This window comes from Balaenoptera ricei, chromosome 3 (assembly GCF_028023285.1).
Source record: "Balaenoptera ricei isolate mBalRic1 chromosome 3, mBalRic1.hap2, whole genome shotgun sequence".
Lineage (NCBI taxonomy): Eukaryota > Metazoa > Chordata > Mammalia > Artiodactyla > Balaenopteridae > Balaenoptera > Balaenoptera ricei.
The window spans coordinates 117,826,335-117,840,886 of NC_082641.1; the positions used below are offsets into that span (position 1 = coordinate 117,826,335).

General features: G+C 45.3%; 1 protein-coding gene across 5 annotated transcripts; it reads left to right on the forward strand.

The window, feature by feature from the left end:
* The first annotated feature begins 323 nt into the window (after nt 1-323).
* On the forward strand, nt 324-12,476 carry PURA (purine rich element binding protein A). 5 transcript variants are annotated; one of them, XM_059917245.1, is made up of 2 exons: nt 324-415; nt 7,063-12,476. In XM_059917245.1, exon 2 carries the CDS (start codon nt 7,207-7,209, stop codon nt 8,176-8,178), a length of 972 nt encoding a protein of 323 aa, XP_059773228.1. In that variant the 5' UTR covers nt 324-415; nt 7,063-7,206; the 3' UTR covers nt 8,179-12,476. The 5 variants fall into 5 exon arrangements, with proteins under 5 accessions (XP_059773228.1, XP_059773227.1, XP_059773230.1 ...); XM_059917244.1 differs by lacking the exon at nt 324-415 and adding an exon at nt 924-1,351; XM_059917247.1 differs by lacking the exon at nt 324-415 and adding an exon at nt 924-1,217.
* The last annotated feature ends 2,076 nt before the right edge of the window (nt 12,477-14,552 follow it).

Sequence of the window (14,552 nt, forward strand, 5' to 3'; positions counted from 1 at the left end):
TTCTATGTATGCAGTGTTGCAGGATGGAGATGTGACAGCATACAAAATGAGGGAAAAAGTTAACGTGTACCAAAAATCTTGTCAAACCTGGTCAAAGATTTCAAGAAAACTCTTAAAGGACATTTTATAGTTCTGCATTTCGCCCTAGCATAGCAATTTATGAAAATTAACTCGTCCCTTTTACTCTCTCCCTCTCGGCCCAAGGACGCATAAATAATATTTATCAGGGTTTTGTCCTTAGTCACAGTCCCTCAAAGGGGCCCAGTTTCACCTACACTGCGTGGGAGGCTGGGCAGCAACCCCACGCTTCCTGTCAAGGATTCCTGGGGCTACAGCCTGAACGTGGTCTAGCCCGTTTCTTCTTTATGCTAATTTTGCCCTTCTAGCCCCTCTCGGCGGGCGTCTGAAGGCCAAGGTGAGACCCTCCCGGGAGATGAAAGGCCTATTGCCTCCTAAGAGATGTGGGCGGAACGGGGGCGCGGGGCAGGGTGACAGGGTGGTAGCGACACTGACAACGACGCTGAGGGCCCTAAGTTGGAGCTGACGCAGGCCCTACAGGGTTCCCTCCCCGCCTGAGCCTGGCTTCCGCCCTCAGAGCCCAACAAGGGAGAAGTCCTCCCGGGGGCGCTACCGGCGGTGGGCGGAGGAAGGGCGGGCAAAGAGGCCGCAGGCAGCCCCCTCCTCAGACGCGCCTCAAGGCCTGGGCCGTGGGCTGTTGACGCGCCAACGGCGGGGAGGGCGCGCGCACGCGCGAGCTGGGGGGCGGAGGGAGCGCGCTCGGCGGCCGCCGCCGCGGCAACTGAAACGGAGGAACGCGAGGGCGGAGGGCGCGAGCCACGGGAGGAGTGTGGGGGGGAGATGGTGGGTAGCGGGGAGCGCGCGCTGACGTCGCCCGGAGTCACGCACGGAGCGCCGGGTTACGCGCCGACGTCTGGCTGCCACGACTTGCCGTCTGCGGCGGCGGCGGCAGCGAGCGGATCCCGCAGGGGAAGGAGGAGGAGGGAGAGCCAAGGGGGCTGTGAGTGAGCGGGAGAAGCAGGGTGTGAGCCGGACTTGCCAGCGGGAGGGAGAACGAGTGAGAGCCGAGCCAGCCATCCGAGCCGCCTCCTCCTCCTCCCCTCGGCGTCCCGCCCCCGCCTGCCAGCCCGCCCTTCTCCCTCCTCAGCCGGCAGAGCCCGAGTGAGGCGCAGCTCGGCTCGCGCCGCTGTCCAGGACAGGTGTGCGCGCGCGCGCCCTCCTCCCCTCCCCCTTTCCTCGCGCCCGCCTAGCGCCTGCCTCGCGCGCGCCCTCCCTCCCTCCAGCCCGCGCCCTCCCTCACCTGCGGCAGGACAGCGCCCGCCCGCCCGCCCGGGTAAGCCCCTCGCGACCTTCTCTGCTGCCACTGCCACAGCTTGAGGTGCCGCCCACCTTGTCCCTTCTAATTGCCCTCTTATGCCCCAGGAATAATTACTGTAGCATTGTAGACATCCCCGCACCCTTCCTCCGGGGACCCTGGTAGTGCAGCAACGCGCCCCCCTCCCTCCGGAGCGCACGAACGAACGAACTCCTTCCCACCTCCAAAAAAGAAGAAAATCACACGCCCCTTTAAAAAAAAAAGCAATCCTACCTCCTCAGGCGCTGGAGACCACCAGTGGTGCCGTTTGCTTAGCAATGCTTGAGCCCCATTCCCCCTGACCACCTTTGCCTGGGGCCTGGGACAGTTCGCCAAACCTGGCCGACACTCCCTGCACAGCAACCCTGGCAGGAGGGGAGAGGAAGGAGGCTTCTAGGCTCCACTACCAACCCCTCCTTTCCTCTGTTCAACCCCCGCCCCACCCCCGCAATGCATACACCCTCCCAGTATGCGTTGTAAAAATAAAAAAGAATACACTGGTGCTGACAGCGCAGGCGAAGCCAGGCCCAAAGATGGGTGGCCCGAACAAGGCATTTTTGCTGCCCCACAGAGCTAGGTCAGCTCCATAGTCTCCTCTGCCTTTGTCCGAGGGCAAAACGGACGGATGTGAAGTTAGAGGGTCTTCCCTTTGAGCGACGGTAGGCCCCGGCAGCGGCTATGTCTATAGGGGAAGGGGCCCCAACAAATATATCTGTCTTGAGCCTGAACTTGGATAGAGAAAGGCCCAAGAGTCCGGCTGGGAAAACTTTCTTTGGTTCGTTGCTGTCTACCCCTGAATAAATGCTACTTTAATTTACGTTGTCTCTGCGGGACCCTCTTGAGGCTTCTAATTCGTTCTTATCTGGGCCCCTTTACGTTTCTGTCGGGCCAGGCGCTTTTGGACAGCTTTTTGCAGCGGTGTCTCTGCTGGTGTCCCGTGTCCTTGGAAGGAAGCCCCAGTGCTTTATAATAGGCTGAATTTGGTTTGACATCTTTTGGTAGATTGTCAGAGGAGAAAAGGAATTTTTTGATTACTTCAAGACCCTCACTGTTCCCCGCCCAAACTGACGTTTTCGAATTGCGGCTTTGAAAATTGGAGTGTTGACTAGAGTGTGGAGAGAGTTGCTGATTTCATTCCTTTGGGTACTAGTAAAACCATTTAAGAATCAGCCGAAAGAGAGAGAGCTGTTGACATTTGCATCGGTTCTGTTTGGACCTTTTGGGTACATAAAATGTCGGGTTCTCTGAATCTTTTATCGAATTTAGAATGTGTGCTACATTTATTTAATTCTTCTACAAATGCTTAAAATAACATTTGGGGAAATGTGAGGATTCTATCACATGGATTGTTCTCTTCAGATTTTAAATGTTTAATTCATATCTTTAACCCTAAACATTGAAATAGCATTGGAGAGGCGTAATTTTAAAGATTAGATGAGCTATAGAAAAGGAATAGACTTTTAAAAAATGGTCGGTGAAATACTATTAGTCGTTGTTGTTAAATGTTAAGATTTACTTGAGAGTTTCCCTTAATTTTCCTGGTAGCTAGCCATGAGAAGAAATGGGTAATTCCTCCACTTTGAACAGTTACAGTACAACATTCCAGTTAGTTTTAATGATTTGGGTATTAAAGATAATTGTCTGGTTTAAGACAGGCATTTAACCTAAGTAGCACTTGAAAACACAAGTTCTAATGTTTTTGCTTCTCTTTTATTTGGGAAATCTGTGATTCTGTGAAATATTAATGAGCGTATTGTTTCTGTTGGGAACTCCGTAATCAAAAGGGTTTATTACCCAGAGGTAGATCTCCTCTCTCCAAGTTTATTTTGTAAATGTGTGTGTTAATTTTTACTTTTAGAATTAGATTATTTAAGACTCAACCGTATTTCAGGCTGAGGAAAATGAGGTTTTTTCCTTCTTGTTCAGCCTAGTATCTGTTTCTCTTGTGAACAGTTTTTTGTTGGTAAGAGTTTGTTAAAGATGTAGAGATAGAGGGATTAAAAATAAAGCAATCTCTATTTTCCTTGAAATGTGTGTGTAGTGTTAATAAGAGAGCACACTAAATCTAGAGACGTTTATTAGGTTTTAAAAATATAAGCAAACTTTGAGGAGGAAGGAAATATTTTTTGATAGTTCTTTCATTAACACAGATATTCTGTGCATATTAATATATTTCGTTTTCCCTTTGTCTTTCCTACATTGTATTGAAATTATAATTTTAATTTTACAACTATTTGGTTTAAAATGACAATGCAAACATCTAGACACTAGAACTGGCTTTTCATTTACCAAGTTAGCATATTGTTTTGGTAATTAACAAATAGCTAGGTATGTTTTTAAATCCACAACTTTGCTAATGGATTTTCAATGTTAGGATGCAGATTTAACTTTGAAGTTCTGTTTAAGGTTAAACTCTTTGTTTTAAGACTTTTCTCTCAGACTGCCTTTTAAGGGTACTATATTCTGTAGCCTACGGAAAGCCGCCTTTCACCACCCCCTCCATTCTGACCAAAAGCCCACACTTACAGGCTTATCCTGAAATAAACTCTCTTGTTTGAGTAGTGAAAATGTGTTAAATATCCTATTTATCATTGTATTATTTTGGGAAAGGCATTATTAACCTTGTTTGCTTTTAGATACATTTATAAAGTAGGCAAGAAGCTAATAGATAAAGGCAAAATTTTATACATATATAATAAAAAGCATGAAATAAGTAAGAACATATTTATGTGGAGAGATCCAGGTCTCAGTTGTTTACTGATTTGAGCTTAAAATTCCCAGTTTATGCGTGCAAATGATATTTAACTTGTGTTTTGTCTAGAAACTTCATCAATTGCCTCTGCGCTGAGGAACTAAGAACTCAGTTCCTGGTGACAGTCACTTTTTCAGAAAATCAGGGCATTCCCAAACTCAAACCAATTCAGAGCCCCTGGACATAAACGTTTGGGACAGAGGGCAAGAAATTTAGACTCCAAAGTTGGTTCAAGAAGGCGGGCAGTTTCGAGCCCTACTTTTTTGTCCTGGGGGAAGCGATCATTAGCATGGAAGAGTGACAGGGACCGGCAGGCGCGTGCCCCCTTATCGCAGCCCCACTGGCCTTGCTGCTTTGAGTTCTCCTGAGGGGTCAAGGGCTTGGTTCAGCGCGAAGTAAACCCTTGAGGAAGAATAGCGGCTCTTCTAGAGCGGTCTTAACCAGGTCTTAGTAGTCTCAGCTTACAGGTGGAAGCGTAATGCCCCGCCCAGTTCTGTGCGGAGACCCTGCCACTCAGCCTTTGAGACCCTGTTTGGGGCCGGGGTCTATCCAGGGTCCTGATCGCTACCGTGCAAACCTAGAGGAGCCGCCGCTTCTTACACATGCATTTCTGTGTGGTGGGAAGTGCACCAACAGTTCCTACGTCTCCTTCCCGACAGACTTGGGGACAGGGGAGGGAGTGCAGAAAAATCAGCACTGAAAGGGTAATACGCGGTGCTAGAGGATGACCCTAAACTAAGGGGAAGTTTTTTATGGGGCCCAAAATCTGGATTTCTATCTCTCACAGTGGGCCTCCTCTTCAGGGAGCCATTTCAGGGACAGCTGGACAGGTGGGTGGTTCTGAGGCTGGTTCACAGGACTATCCCAGTTTTCTTCTTGGGAGCCAGGGTGCTCTGCCCTGTTTCTTCCTCTTTAGCGGGAGGTAGCGAACGTCAGCCCAGAGCTGAAGTAGCTAATGCTGGGTTGAATGGGGCCCTTGCTAAGAGAAAAAGGTAGCTGTGAATACTTAGCAGGCAGGTTTGCCCAGGAGATGAAGGGATATATCCGGGGGCTTTAAGGTCTCAAGCACTGACAAAGCTTACGCCCTGGGCTGGTCTGGGTTTCTTTATCATTAGTTCTCTCTTTACGCCTCTCATTTCCAGGAAGCTTGGGCAGCCAGGTACTCAGATGTCTTGGGAGCTAAGAGTGAGGGAGGCAAGTCTCCTTACTTTTGGGGGCAGGGGTTGGGGAGTGTTAAATGGGAATGGAGCCTACAGATGAGATAGGTATATGCTTCTCAGGGTGGAGGCAACAATCCATGCTTGAGAAAGCCAGGAATAGGGCTGTGAGGTCTGTATCCCCTAAGCCCCTTGCATAAGGTGATGGGGAGCATGTAGGGGCATAGGCAGGAGGTGCCCTGGAGACAGGCCTTAGCTTTCCCACAGCTGGTAGGACTTCAGACTGCAGTGAGGGAGTGTGAACATTTGCTGTCTATCTGGAAGAAGGAAAATAGGCCCTAGTTTATGCCTCAGATCTAGGAAGAGAGAAATCTATTATTTCTGAGCCCCTTCCTGAGACCAGAGAAGACCCTCTTTAGCTGTCACTGGTTTAGCTGTCATTGGTAATGGTCGGTAACCTAGCTGTCTGCCTAAAAACCAGTTATCATTTAATGTTTTACTTTTTGAGAGATGGGGGCTCTCCTTGTCACTTAGGAGTTTCTGGGAGGAGGAGTAAAAGGGGCGAGCGAACCTGCGTTAATGAATCCCGTAAGGAACTGCGTTTCCCAGGAAATTCCTGACATTTTTAGCTCGTGAATTTCCTAAAGCCTGCTTGGTTTTCTCTTCCATCTGGGTCCTTCCAGAGAGGAAGAGTGGGCTAGGGGCTGAAGGCTCGGCAGGGCCTGGTTTATCCGCAGAGCTGGCCGGCAACCCAGGCTGGGCTCAGCCCTGAAGAGGGTGCCCCCCTTCCCCAAATCTCAGAAGGAGGAGGGGGAGGCAGGCGGGCAGTCGTTGTCCCACAGGGGGCTGGTTGAAGGTTTTGGGGTGAGTGTGGGGTTTCTTTTTGATTGTTGCTTGGGGAGAAGGGCAGAGCCAACGGGAAAAGGCACTGCGGGCACCCCGGCCCTGGTGCGGCTGCCGTCCTCTGCTCGGCTCCCCCCTGCCGGTGAGTGCGCCCGCCCGCCCGCCCGACTGTGCGGGGCTGCGGTTGGGGGGAGGGGGGAGCGGGATCATCTGAGGCCAGAGCCGCTGCCGTGCGCGGGGAGGGGGAGCGGCGGGAGCGAGGGGAGGGAAGGGCTAGGTGTCTGGTGCTCCGCGCCACTGCTGCCGGCGCCCCGTCCTCATCCCTGGCAGCCCCTTCTGCAGCTAAGGTTTACCGCCGCACCACCTCTCCTCTTCCTCGCCCGCCTCTGCGGCCAGGGCTCTGCGGTAGGAGACAGTCCAGTCAAGTGACGGGTGGGCCTGTCTGGGTTTGGATCTGGGTCTGGATGGGGCCCGCTGGGGAGGGGGTGGCCGTGACTCGGTGTCCCCTCTCTGCAGCGGGCTCAACTGCGCTGCGCGGGCCCCTCCCCCCACATCTTCTTTGGGGTCACTGGAAAGCAGAGCTCAGGCCCACTCCCTGTGCTTAGTATGGCAGTCCCCTTCTCACGCCAGTCCCCCAACTCCCCGGGCCGAGGCCACTCAGGGTCTGGCCAACAGCGACAGCCACAGTGGTGGCGGCAGTGGCGGCAGCAGCTGCGACGCGGCGCGTTCTGGTCCCCCCCCACCCCAACCAGGAGTGTGGGGTGAGGGCCGATGGGTGGGCGCCGCCTGGCGGGCGGGCGGATGGGGGACTGGCAACGGGGAGGGGGTGCGGGTCACGTGCTGGCGGTCGGGTGGGCGCGTACAGTAGGGCGCCCGGCTACTGTACTGGGGAGTCAGTGCCCTGTTACCGGGTCTCGTCTGTCTCGTCTCTCCCGCAGATCTCGCGAGAGTGGCTGACTGGCTGTGGGGGTTGCGGCGGCAGCAGGCGGAGCCGGGGAGGGAAAGCAGCGGCGGCTGAGGCGACTGAGGCGGCGGCGGGCGGAGCGGCAGGCGGCGGCAGCGCGGCGGCGGAGCGCAGCATCATGGCGGACCGAGACAGCGGCAGCGAGCAGGGTGGTGCGGCGCTGGGCTCGGGCGGCTCCCTGGGGCACCCGGGCTCGGGCTCGGGCTCCGGCGGGGGCGGTGGTGGCGGCGGGGGCGGCGGCGGCGGCAGTGGCGGCGGCGGCGGCGGGGCCCCGGGGGGGCTGCAGCACGAGACGCAGGAGCTGGCCTCCAAGCGGGTGGACATCCAGAACAAGCGCTTCTACCTGGACGTGAAGCAGAACGCCAAGGGCCGCTTCCTGAAGATCGCTGAGGTGGGCGCGGGCGGCAACAAGAGCCGCCTCACTCTCTCCATGTCAGTGGCCGTGGAGTTCCGCGACTACCTGGGCGACTTCATCGAGCACTACGCGCAGCTGGGCCCCAGCCAGCCGCCCGACCTGGCCCAGGCGCAGGACGAGCCGCGCCGGGCGCTCAAGAGCGAGTTCCTGGTGCGCGAGAACCGCAAGTACTACATGGATCTCAAGGAGAACCAGCGCGGCCGCTTCCTGCGCATCCGCCAGACGGTCAACCGGGGGCCCGGCCTGGGCTCCACGCAGGGCCAGACCATTGCACTGCCCGCACAGGGGCTCATCGAGTTCCGCGACGCTCTGGCCAAGCTCATCGACGACTACGGAGTGGAGGAGGAGCCGGCCGAGCTGCCCGAGGGCACCTCCTTGACTGTGGACAACAAGCGCTTCTTCTTCGATGTGGGCTCCAACAAGTACGGCGTGTTTATGCGAGTGAGCGAGGTGAAGCCCACCTACCGCAACTCCATCACCGTGCCCTACAAGGTGTGGGCCAAGTTCGGACACACCTTCTGCAAGTACTCGGAGGAGATGAAGAAGATTCAAGAGAAGCAGAGGGAGAAGCGAGCTGCCTGTGAGCAGCTCCACCAGCAGCAGCAGCAGCAGCAGGAGGAGACCGCCGCTGCCACCCTGCTACTGCAGGGTGAGGAAGAAGGGGAAGAAGATTGATCAAACTGAATGGAACCCCCCCCACATGCATACATACACACACACACACACACACACACAGCCACACACAGAGAAAATATACTGTAAAGAAAGAGAGAAAATAAAAAGTTAAAAAGTTAAAAAAAAAAAAAAAAAGAACTGTTAACTCCAAGGGAGCACCACCCACAGAACCTCCACCAACTGACAGTTTCTCTTCTTGACTTGCCACCCATCGCTGGATGTTGTCCACTTTATCCACCATATAAAACAGTAAGCAGCTGCTAAAAACAAAAAACAAAAAAAAAATACAAAAAGTAATAACATTATATGAACTGTGTTTCCTACTTGATTAAAAAATATAAAGAACTGAGTGTTTATTTCCCTAATTAACCAAGAACTTTTGTACACGTTTAAGCTATTATTATTAAAAGTGTTTGCAAAATGGTCAAGATTATAATATTGCTGAATTCTATAAAAGTCCTTTTCATGTTGAGCTAACATTTGACTTTAGCACAAAAAAGAGATATTTTAGAACACGTAAAATAATATTTTTAGTTTTTTCTCATTTTGTTACCAAATTTCAAACCTTACATGGAGGTTATTATAGTATATTTGACACCCTATATACCTGTGATTAGAGATGTGTATATATATGAGGGCTAGGCATGCTGTGTGTCTGAGCTTTGTCTAAATGTTATGCAGAAGTTTGTAGAGTTAAAGGTACGTAGGTTAATTCATGCAAGGTAAACAATAAGTGCTCTCTTTTATACAATATGCATTGCATCTGGACCTTAAACATTTAAAAATGGTCAGTGAAACTTCTGTGAACATGAAGAAATTATTAAAAAAGGCATTTAAATGAAATTTGCTAAGTTGTGATTTTTACGGTTGGAACCAAAGTTATTCAAGTAGTAAAAGAAAAAAGAGAAAGAAAGAAAAGGAAATCTCCCATAATATTTTTCTGCATCTGTTTGCTTTGACTGAGTAGGCGTTTTGTCATTATTGTGTATATGAGATGTACTTGTATCGTTCATAATATATTTTTTTTATTATGTGTAGAAAGATTTTAAAAACTTAACTAACGTGCAGCAATTTCCAGTGAACCTGTACTTGGACATCAGGTAGTGAGTCTGTTTGTGGTCACTAGCACTGTCTCCTAAACTTATAAGAGGTCTGAAGCTATCCTTTGATTTTTGCCAGTGCTATTAACTTATGTAGACCCGTTAAAAAGCAGAGCAACACAATTATAGTTATCCTACTGAGCCATGGATTCTGAGCTTCATTTTAAAAGTGAAAGCCAAGTTGGTGTATGTAAAGGATTTCCATGTAGCTGTGGTGCTAGTTATTACTGGCTACATTATATGCTAAGTGTATTTGTGTTCCCCAAGTGTACAAGCCTTCTATCAAAAGTATGTTCTATAACTCATATATTCAAGGTGTAGGGTATGAAAATGCAAAGCTTAGGAGAGCACTTTACTAAGCTGGTGTCCTCCCAACTGAAATTGTTTGTAACGATAGTCTTTTACAGGTTTTCATTTAAAGATGTTCGTGTGCTTTTAATTGACAACTAACTTCTTGCTGCTGTATAGTAAAATATTAATATATTTTTATCATTAAACTGCTGCATGACTATCATCTTTGAGTGAAGAGAAAATGTTATAAAAAAAAGATGCCTTAAACAGTACATTTTGGTTTGGAATTCTGTAGAAAGTATTTTGGTTTAAAAAAAAATGGATCTTGTCTGACATAAAGAGTTCTGGGGATGGAATTGTTTTCTTGGCAAATCCAGCCATATAGATCTAACTGCTGTATGTAGAAGACACCACCTGTAGGAGCTGGAAGGTATCAGTGCTTCTCACATTGTAAAGCATTGGCCTAGGAAGGTGAAACAGTTGTCTTTGAAGGATTTTTTTTTCTGCTGGTTCTTTGGGTTTTGATTTGGTATTTTTAAGCTCCCTGGTTGAGTGTGTTGTCTTTGAGATCTACTGTATGTGTTGAATAACAAGCTATTTCCATTGTACTGTGCATTTTCCCATTAAATTGTTTGCTTTTAATATTCATACAATGTTTAATATGAGGTGACCGTACAATAGTTAGGAGTTTCTTTACTTACAAAATCACTGGAAATGATTAAATTGCTTTTCCCCTTCCCCCAAGGTGCATTTTTCTTATTTCCATATAGTAAAGTTGAGCTTTTACAGTGCATAATGTGACATTTGGAATGCTTATCAACTGCATGTAAACATTAATAACCTGCACTTTTTTGTCTTAAGGTTTGTTGAGCTGTTTTGTTCACTGTACTTTAACTGTGATATGGAAAAGACTGCATTCTCTGTGCTGTTACTAGTTAGGAAAGAGAATTGCTTTGATTTTGTCTCTTGTTTACTATAGCTTCTTAAAGTTAAGCCTTGTACTACAGGTTGTTGGAGTACTCCTAGATCAGTGTTTCATAGTAGCCAGCAATAAGTAGTGCAAGTCAACAAAAAACACAGCAAACTTAGGCAAAGTGTCCTTTCTTTGAGATGCGAGTTCTTTCATGAGGTTTTCTTTAGGGTCCGAGTTACCTAAAGTGAAGCCTTTCTTAGCTATAGACTTCAGATTCTGCTTGGAATCCTACCGGATCAAGAAGCACATGTATTGTGCAATTGTCTTTACACTTAACAGTTAAACACAATCTTACTCAGATTTTGAAACCAGTGTCTGAATTATGGTCAGTGGTTTTAAAAAGAAATCCACATGCAGATCTTTTAAGACTTCTTAAGACGTGATCATAGAAAAGACAAATGACTGTAAAGATGCTCTTTTTTTGCATCTCACTTTACCTCCCCAAGTCCCCCCCCAACCTTTCCTTCTCCCCTCGCCTGTTTCATCCTTTTCCCACCCTTCCCCCCAGGTGCTCGGTACTTTACCAAGGTTCTATATCTCAGTGTTTTATGTTGGAGTTTTTCCTTGTTTTTATTTTACTAGTTGGTAAACCCTGTTTGTGCTGAAACAAAAAAGGAAATGGTATATTTGACCATATGTTTTATTCATAGAAGACAGTATGATCAAATGTGCCAAAAACAAGTAAACAAAACTTAATTCATGACAAGTATGCCTTATTTTTAATGATCTGCTTTGTCTTACAATTAAGGTCCAAGAGCTTGGTTAAACTATATTATTTGCCTAAGTATAAAAGAACACTTGAAATGCATTGCGTTCTTTAAAATGAGAGACATTGTCAAGTAATTTAATCCAGAGATCAGCCACCAGATTTGAAATGCCCATGTAAGTGTGTGTGCTTAGTGTTGTTCGTTTTTTGGGGTTTTTTTGTTTTTTCTTTTAAGTCACCAAATCTTTTTTTAAGCTACTTTTTATTTGTGCCTCCTATTTATCATGCTGATGTTGGAAACAGCAGTCATCCAGCCACAGAGGGAGCTAAAGTTAACTAACCAGAACTGTAGAAATCATTATACATGGCTTTGACAACAAAGGAAGTTCATAAGAAAAGCCATGTTGGCTTTTCCTCCACTAGATACGGATTGGAGGTAGATGAATATTTGCCAAATGGAAAAAAAGACAATGTGAGTCAGGAAAGACAAACTTTTCCAGCTTCTCAAAAGCCATGGAGAGTAGAAACCAAAACCAACAGGGAAATAAAAAACCTTGAAAGTCTCACTTTCTAGTTGTCCCATTCAGGGGTTGAAATTTGACTCAAAGTGAAAAATGTATCAATGTGTTTTTTAGGTCTTCACATCTAGAGATGGATAACTATTCCAGTTTGATTTTTCAGGTAATGGAGAAAGCTGCTAGTAATTTTAACCCCTGCCTAAAGAAGATAATTTCATTTGGGAGCAAATACTTGTTGCCTTGAAAAATAGCACTGTAATAGCCTATGATAATTAGTTATAGAATAACCTTTATCCCTTTTAAACTATGCAAATTATTAAATAAGTGTAAATTAGGACTCAAAGATAGTTGATTATATTGCAATCAGATGGCATTCACAAACTTAACTGGAGCATATACAAATAAAATCTATTAGTCTAAGAGTTTTGTATGCTAACAGAAGAATATAATTTAGCTACCTATTCTAAAAATGGTGAATATTATTAATATTGTACAATAGGACTGGGAAGACTGCCTCCTTTTTTGAAGAGAGAGATTAAGGATTTTTATAATTGTTTTTCATCAAATTTTAATATTTTTGTCAAATTTTTAGGTATTTAATTTGTAAAACAGTTTGCTTTGTACTGGCATACAGAAAATAGGGTATTGATTTTAAAAACTTTTTGAAGCCAAGTGATCAAGTACATTTGTAATAAAAGTCAATGGATCTATATCAGTTGTACTCACTGTTTTCATTTCTTATACTTATTAATATAGGAATGCTGTGCTTTTTCTGCAGGAAAACAACTAAATTTGGGTGGAAGGGAGGGGAAAAGATAAGTCTGTTGATAATGAGAATCTGGGTGGGTACCATGGCCCAAGTACTTTATATAATCTTTAAGTCAGTTAAGATTTGGTATATTGAAAAAGATGTATAGGTCACTTTTTTCTACTTTTTTTCCTTATGAAATGATGTTTGTGGGGGTTGTCTCATTCATTTTTTCTGTGCTTTAACATTTTGCATTTGGCAATGTTGAAACTTTCTAAACTAACACATTTTTCTTTTATGATATTTTGGATTATCTGCCAGCCATGGTTGACCCCACCATGGGCATGATTATTTTTATCTCCCACACATGGTTCACCCTCTCTTCAATATTCCCATTCATTTTTTTCATGTTACACATACACACATTTCCATATGATTTCAGAACGGGGATTTCTGAAATTGTTGTTCTGGTGGCTTTCATAGCTCCACGATTTGTTTTGTTATACATGTGAACATACTTTTAAGATTTTTTTCCCCCATAAAAAATGAGATACCAAATCTGATGACTTTTTTCATTTTCAGTATCAGAATGAGATCCAGCTTTCTATGTAAAAGGATGCTAAAACGAGAATCTTTAGCAACTTAGGTTTGGAAAAATTGGTGATAACTCTGAGTATAACATTTATAGTTGATGATCCCTAAATCTGAATATCTTAATGATATATATATATATATACACACTTCCCCATGAGAGTGGAATGAATAGGAAAGAGAATTTATTAGAATTCCTTAAGTGAATAAATTCACTAAAGTTATTTGTGCAAAGTTGTCTGTTGAAGTTTATCCACTTTTAAATCATATAATATTTCTGTTTATTTTCATTGAAAATTAACCAAATTTAGGCCATTCATAGTGAAATTATGTAAAGCTTAAGCATTCACTTCTATTAAAATTACTGTTTTCACTCAGCAACATTAATTACTATGAAGAATTTGCAATAAATTTTTAAGAAAAGCTGATTTTAATATTTGAAGAGTTATTTGATCCTAAAACAAAACCTGAATTTAAGGCCTAGGCCATTTGATAGACTCTTTTTGAGCAGAAATTTCATTATTATGGGCTAAATGAAGATCATCTAAACTAGCATTAGCATGAGTCAGATAGAATTTCATAATGCAAGACAACCAGGTGAAAAGTGAAATACATGATTGGTTTCAAGCCAACAGTTTGTCATCTTTCAGCTGCTAAACTGACTACCAAGTTTTGATGTTGAATGGTCCTAGGCAACATATGCCTTTAGCAAAGTTGAGTATGGCAAACGTCACTTGTTAGAAACATTTTTCTTGAAAAGAATTTCATAGCTATTCATTCATATATGCCTTTAGGAAAGTTGAGTATGGCAAACGTCACTTGCTAGAAACATTTTTCTTGAAAAGAATTTCATAGCTATTCATTTATTTTTATTTTGTCCCCATATTGTGTTTGGCATTTCCTTCCTCCCTACCTTCCTCCTTCCCTCCCTCCCTCCCTCCCTTCCTTCCTCCCTTTCTTTTTTTTTTTCCTGATGTGCTTTGCTTTTGTGGAAAATTGTCTTGTTTGATAGGTATAAACATGGTGGTGAGCCTCTGTGTAAAATAAGGTTACTTCTTATGGACCAGAAATATTTTACTCATTTTGGAATTATAAGATTTTTGCATTTTCATGAATACATACTTTGTTTTGGTGATTATTAGTAATTTGCTTATTAATTAAATTTTTGTAGTATTTCCTGGAAAAAATTTAAGCTAAAGAGTCTAATTTTCTTGATTTAGGATGCACTTTAATAAGTCTAGAAGCCTCCAAGTTCAAGGACCAAACCTTTATATTCTAGAATTTTGAGAAACGTGGAAATACTCTTGTTAGCATGTGTTTTGCTCTAAACTGGATTAACGCAGAAGGATCCTAGGAGGACTTAAGATGTTCTTATTATGAAGTGGCAGTCAAATTTATGGGACAGGTGACTTATGTATTCACATTGACCAGCTCAGTGATGGCCATC

Excerpts from the sequence above, each read along its gene's own strand:
- PURA (XM_059917245.1), top strand. The coding sequence starts at position 7,207 with ATGGCGGACCGAGACAGCGGCAGCGAGCAGGGTGGTGCGGCGCTGGGC.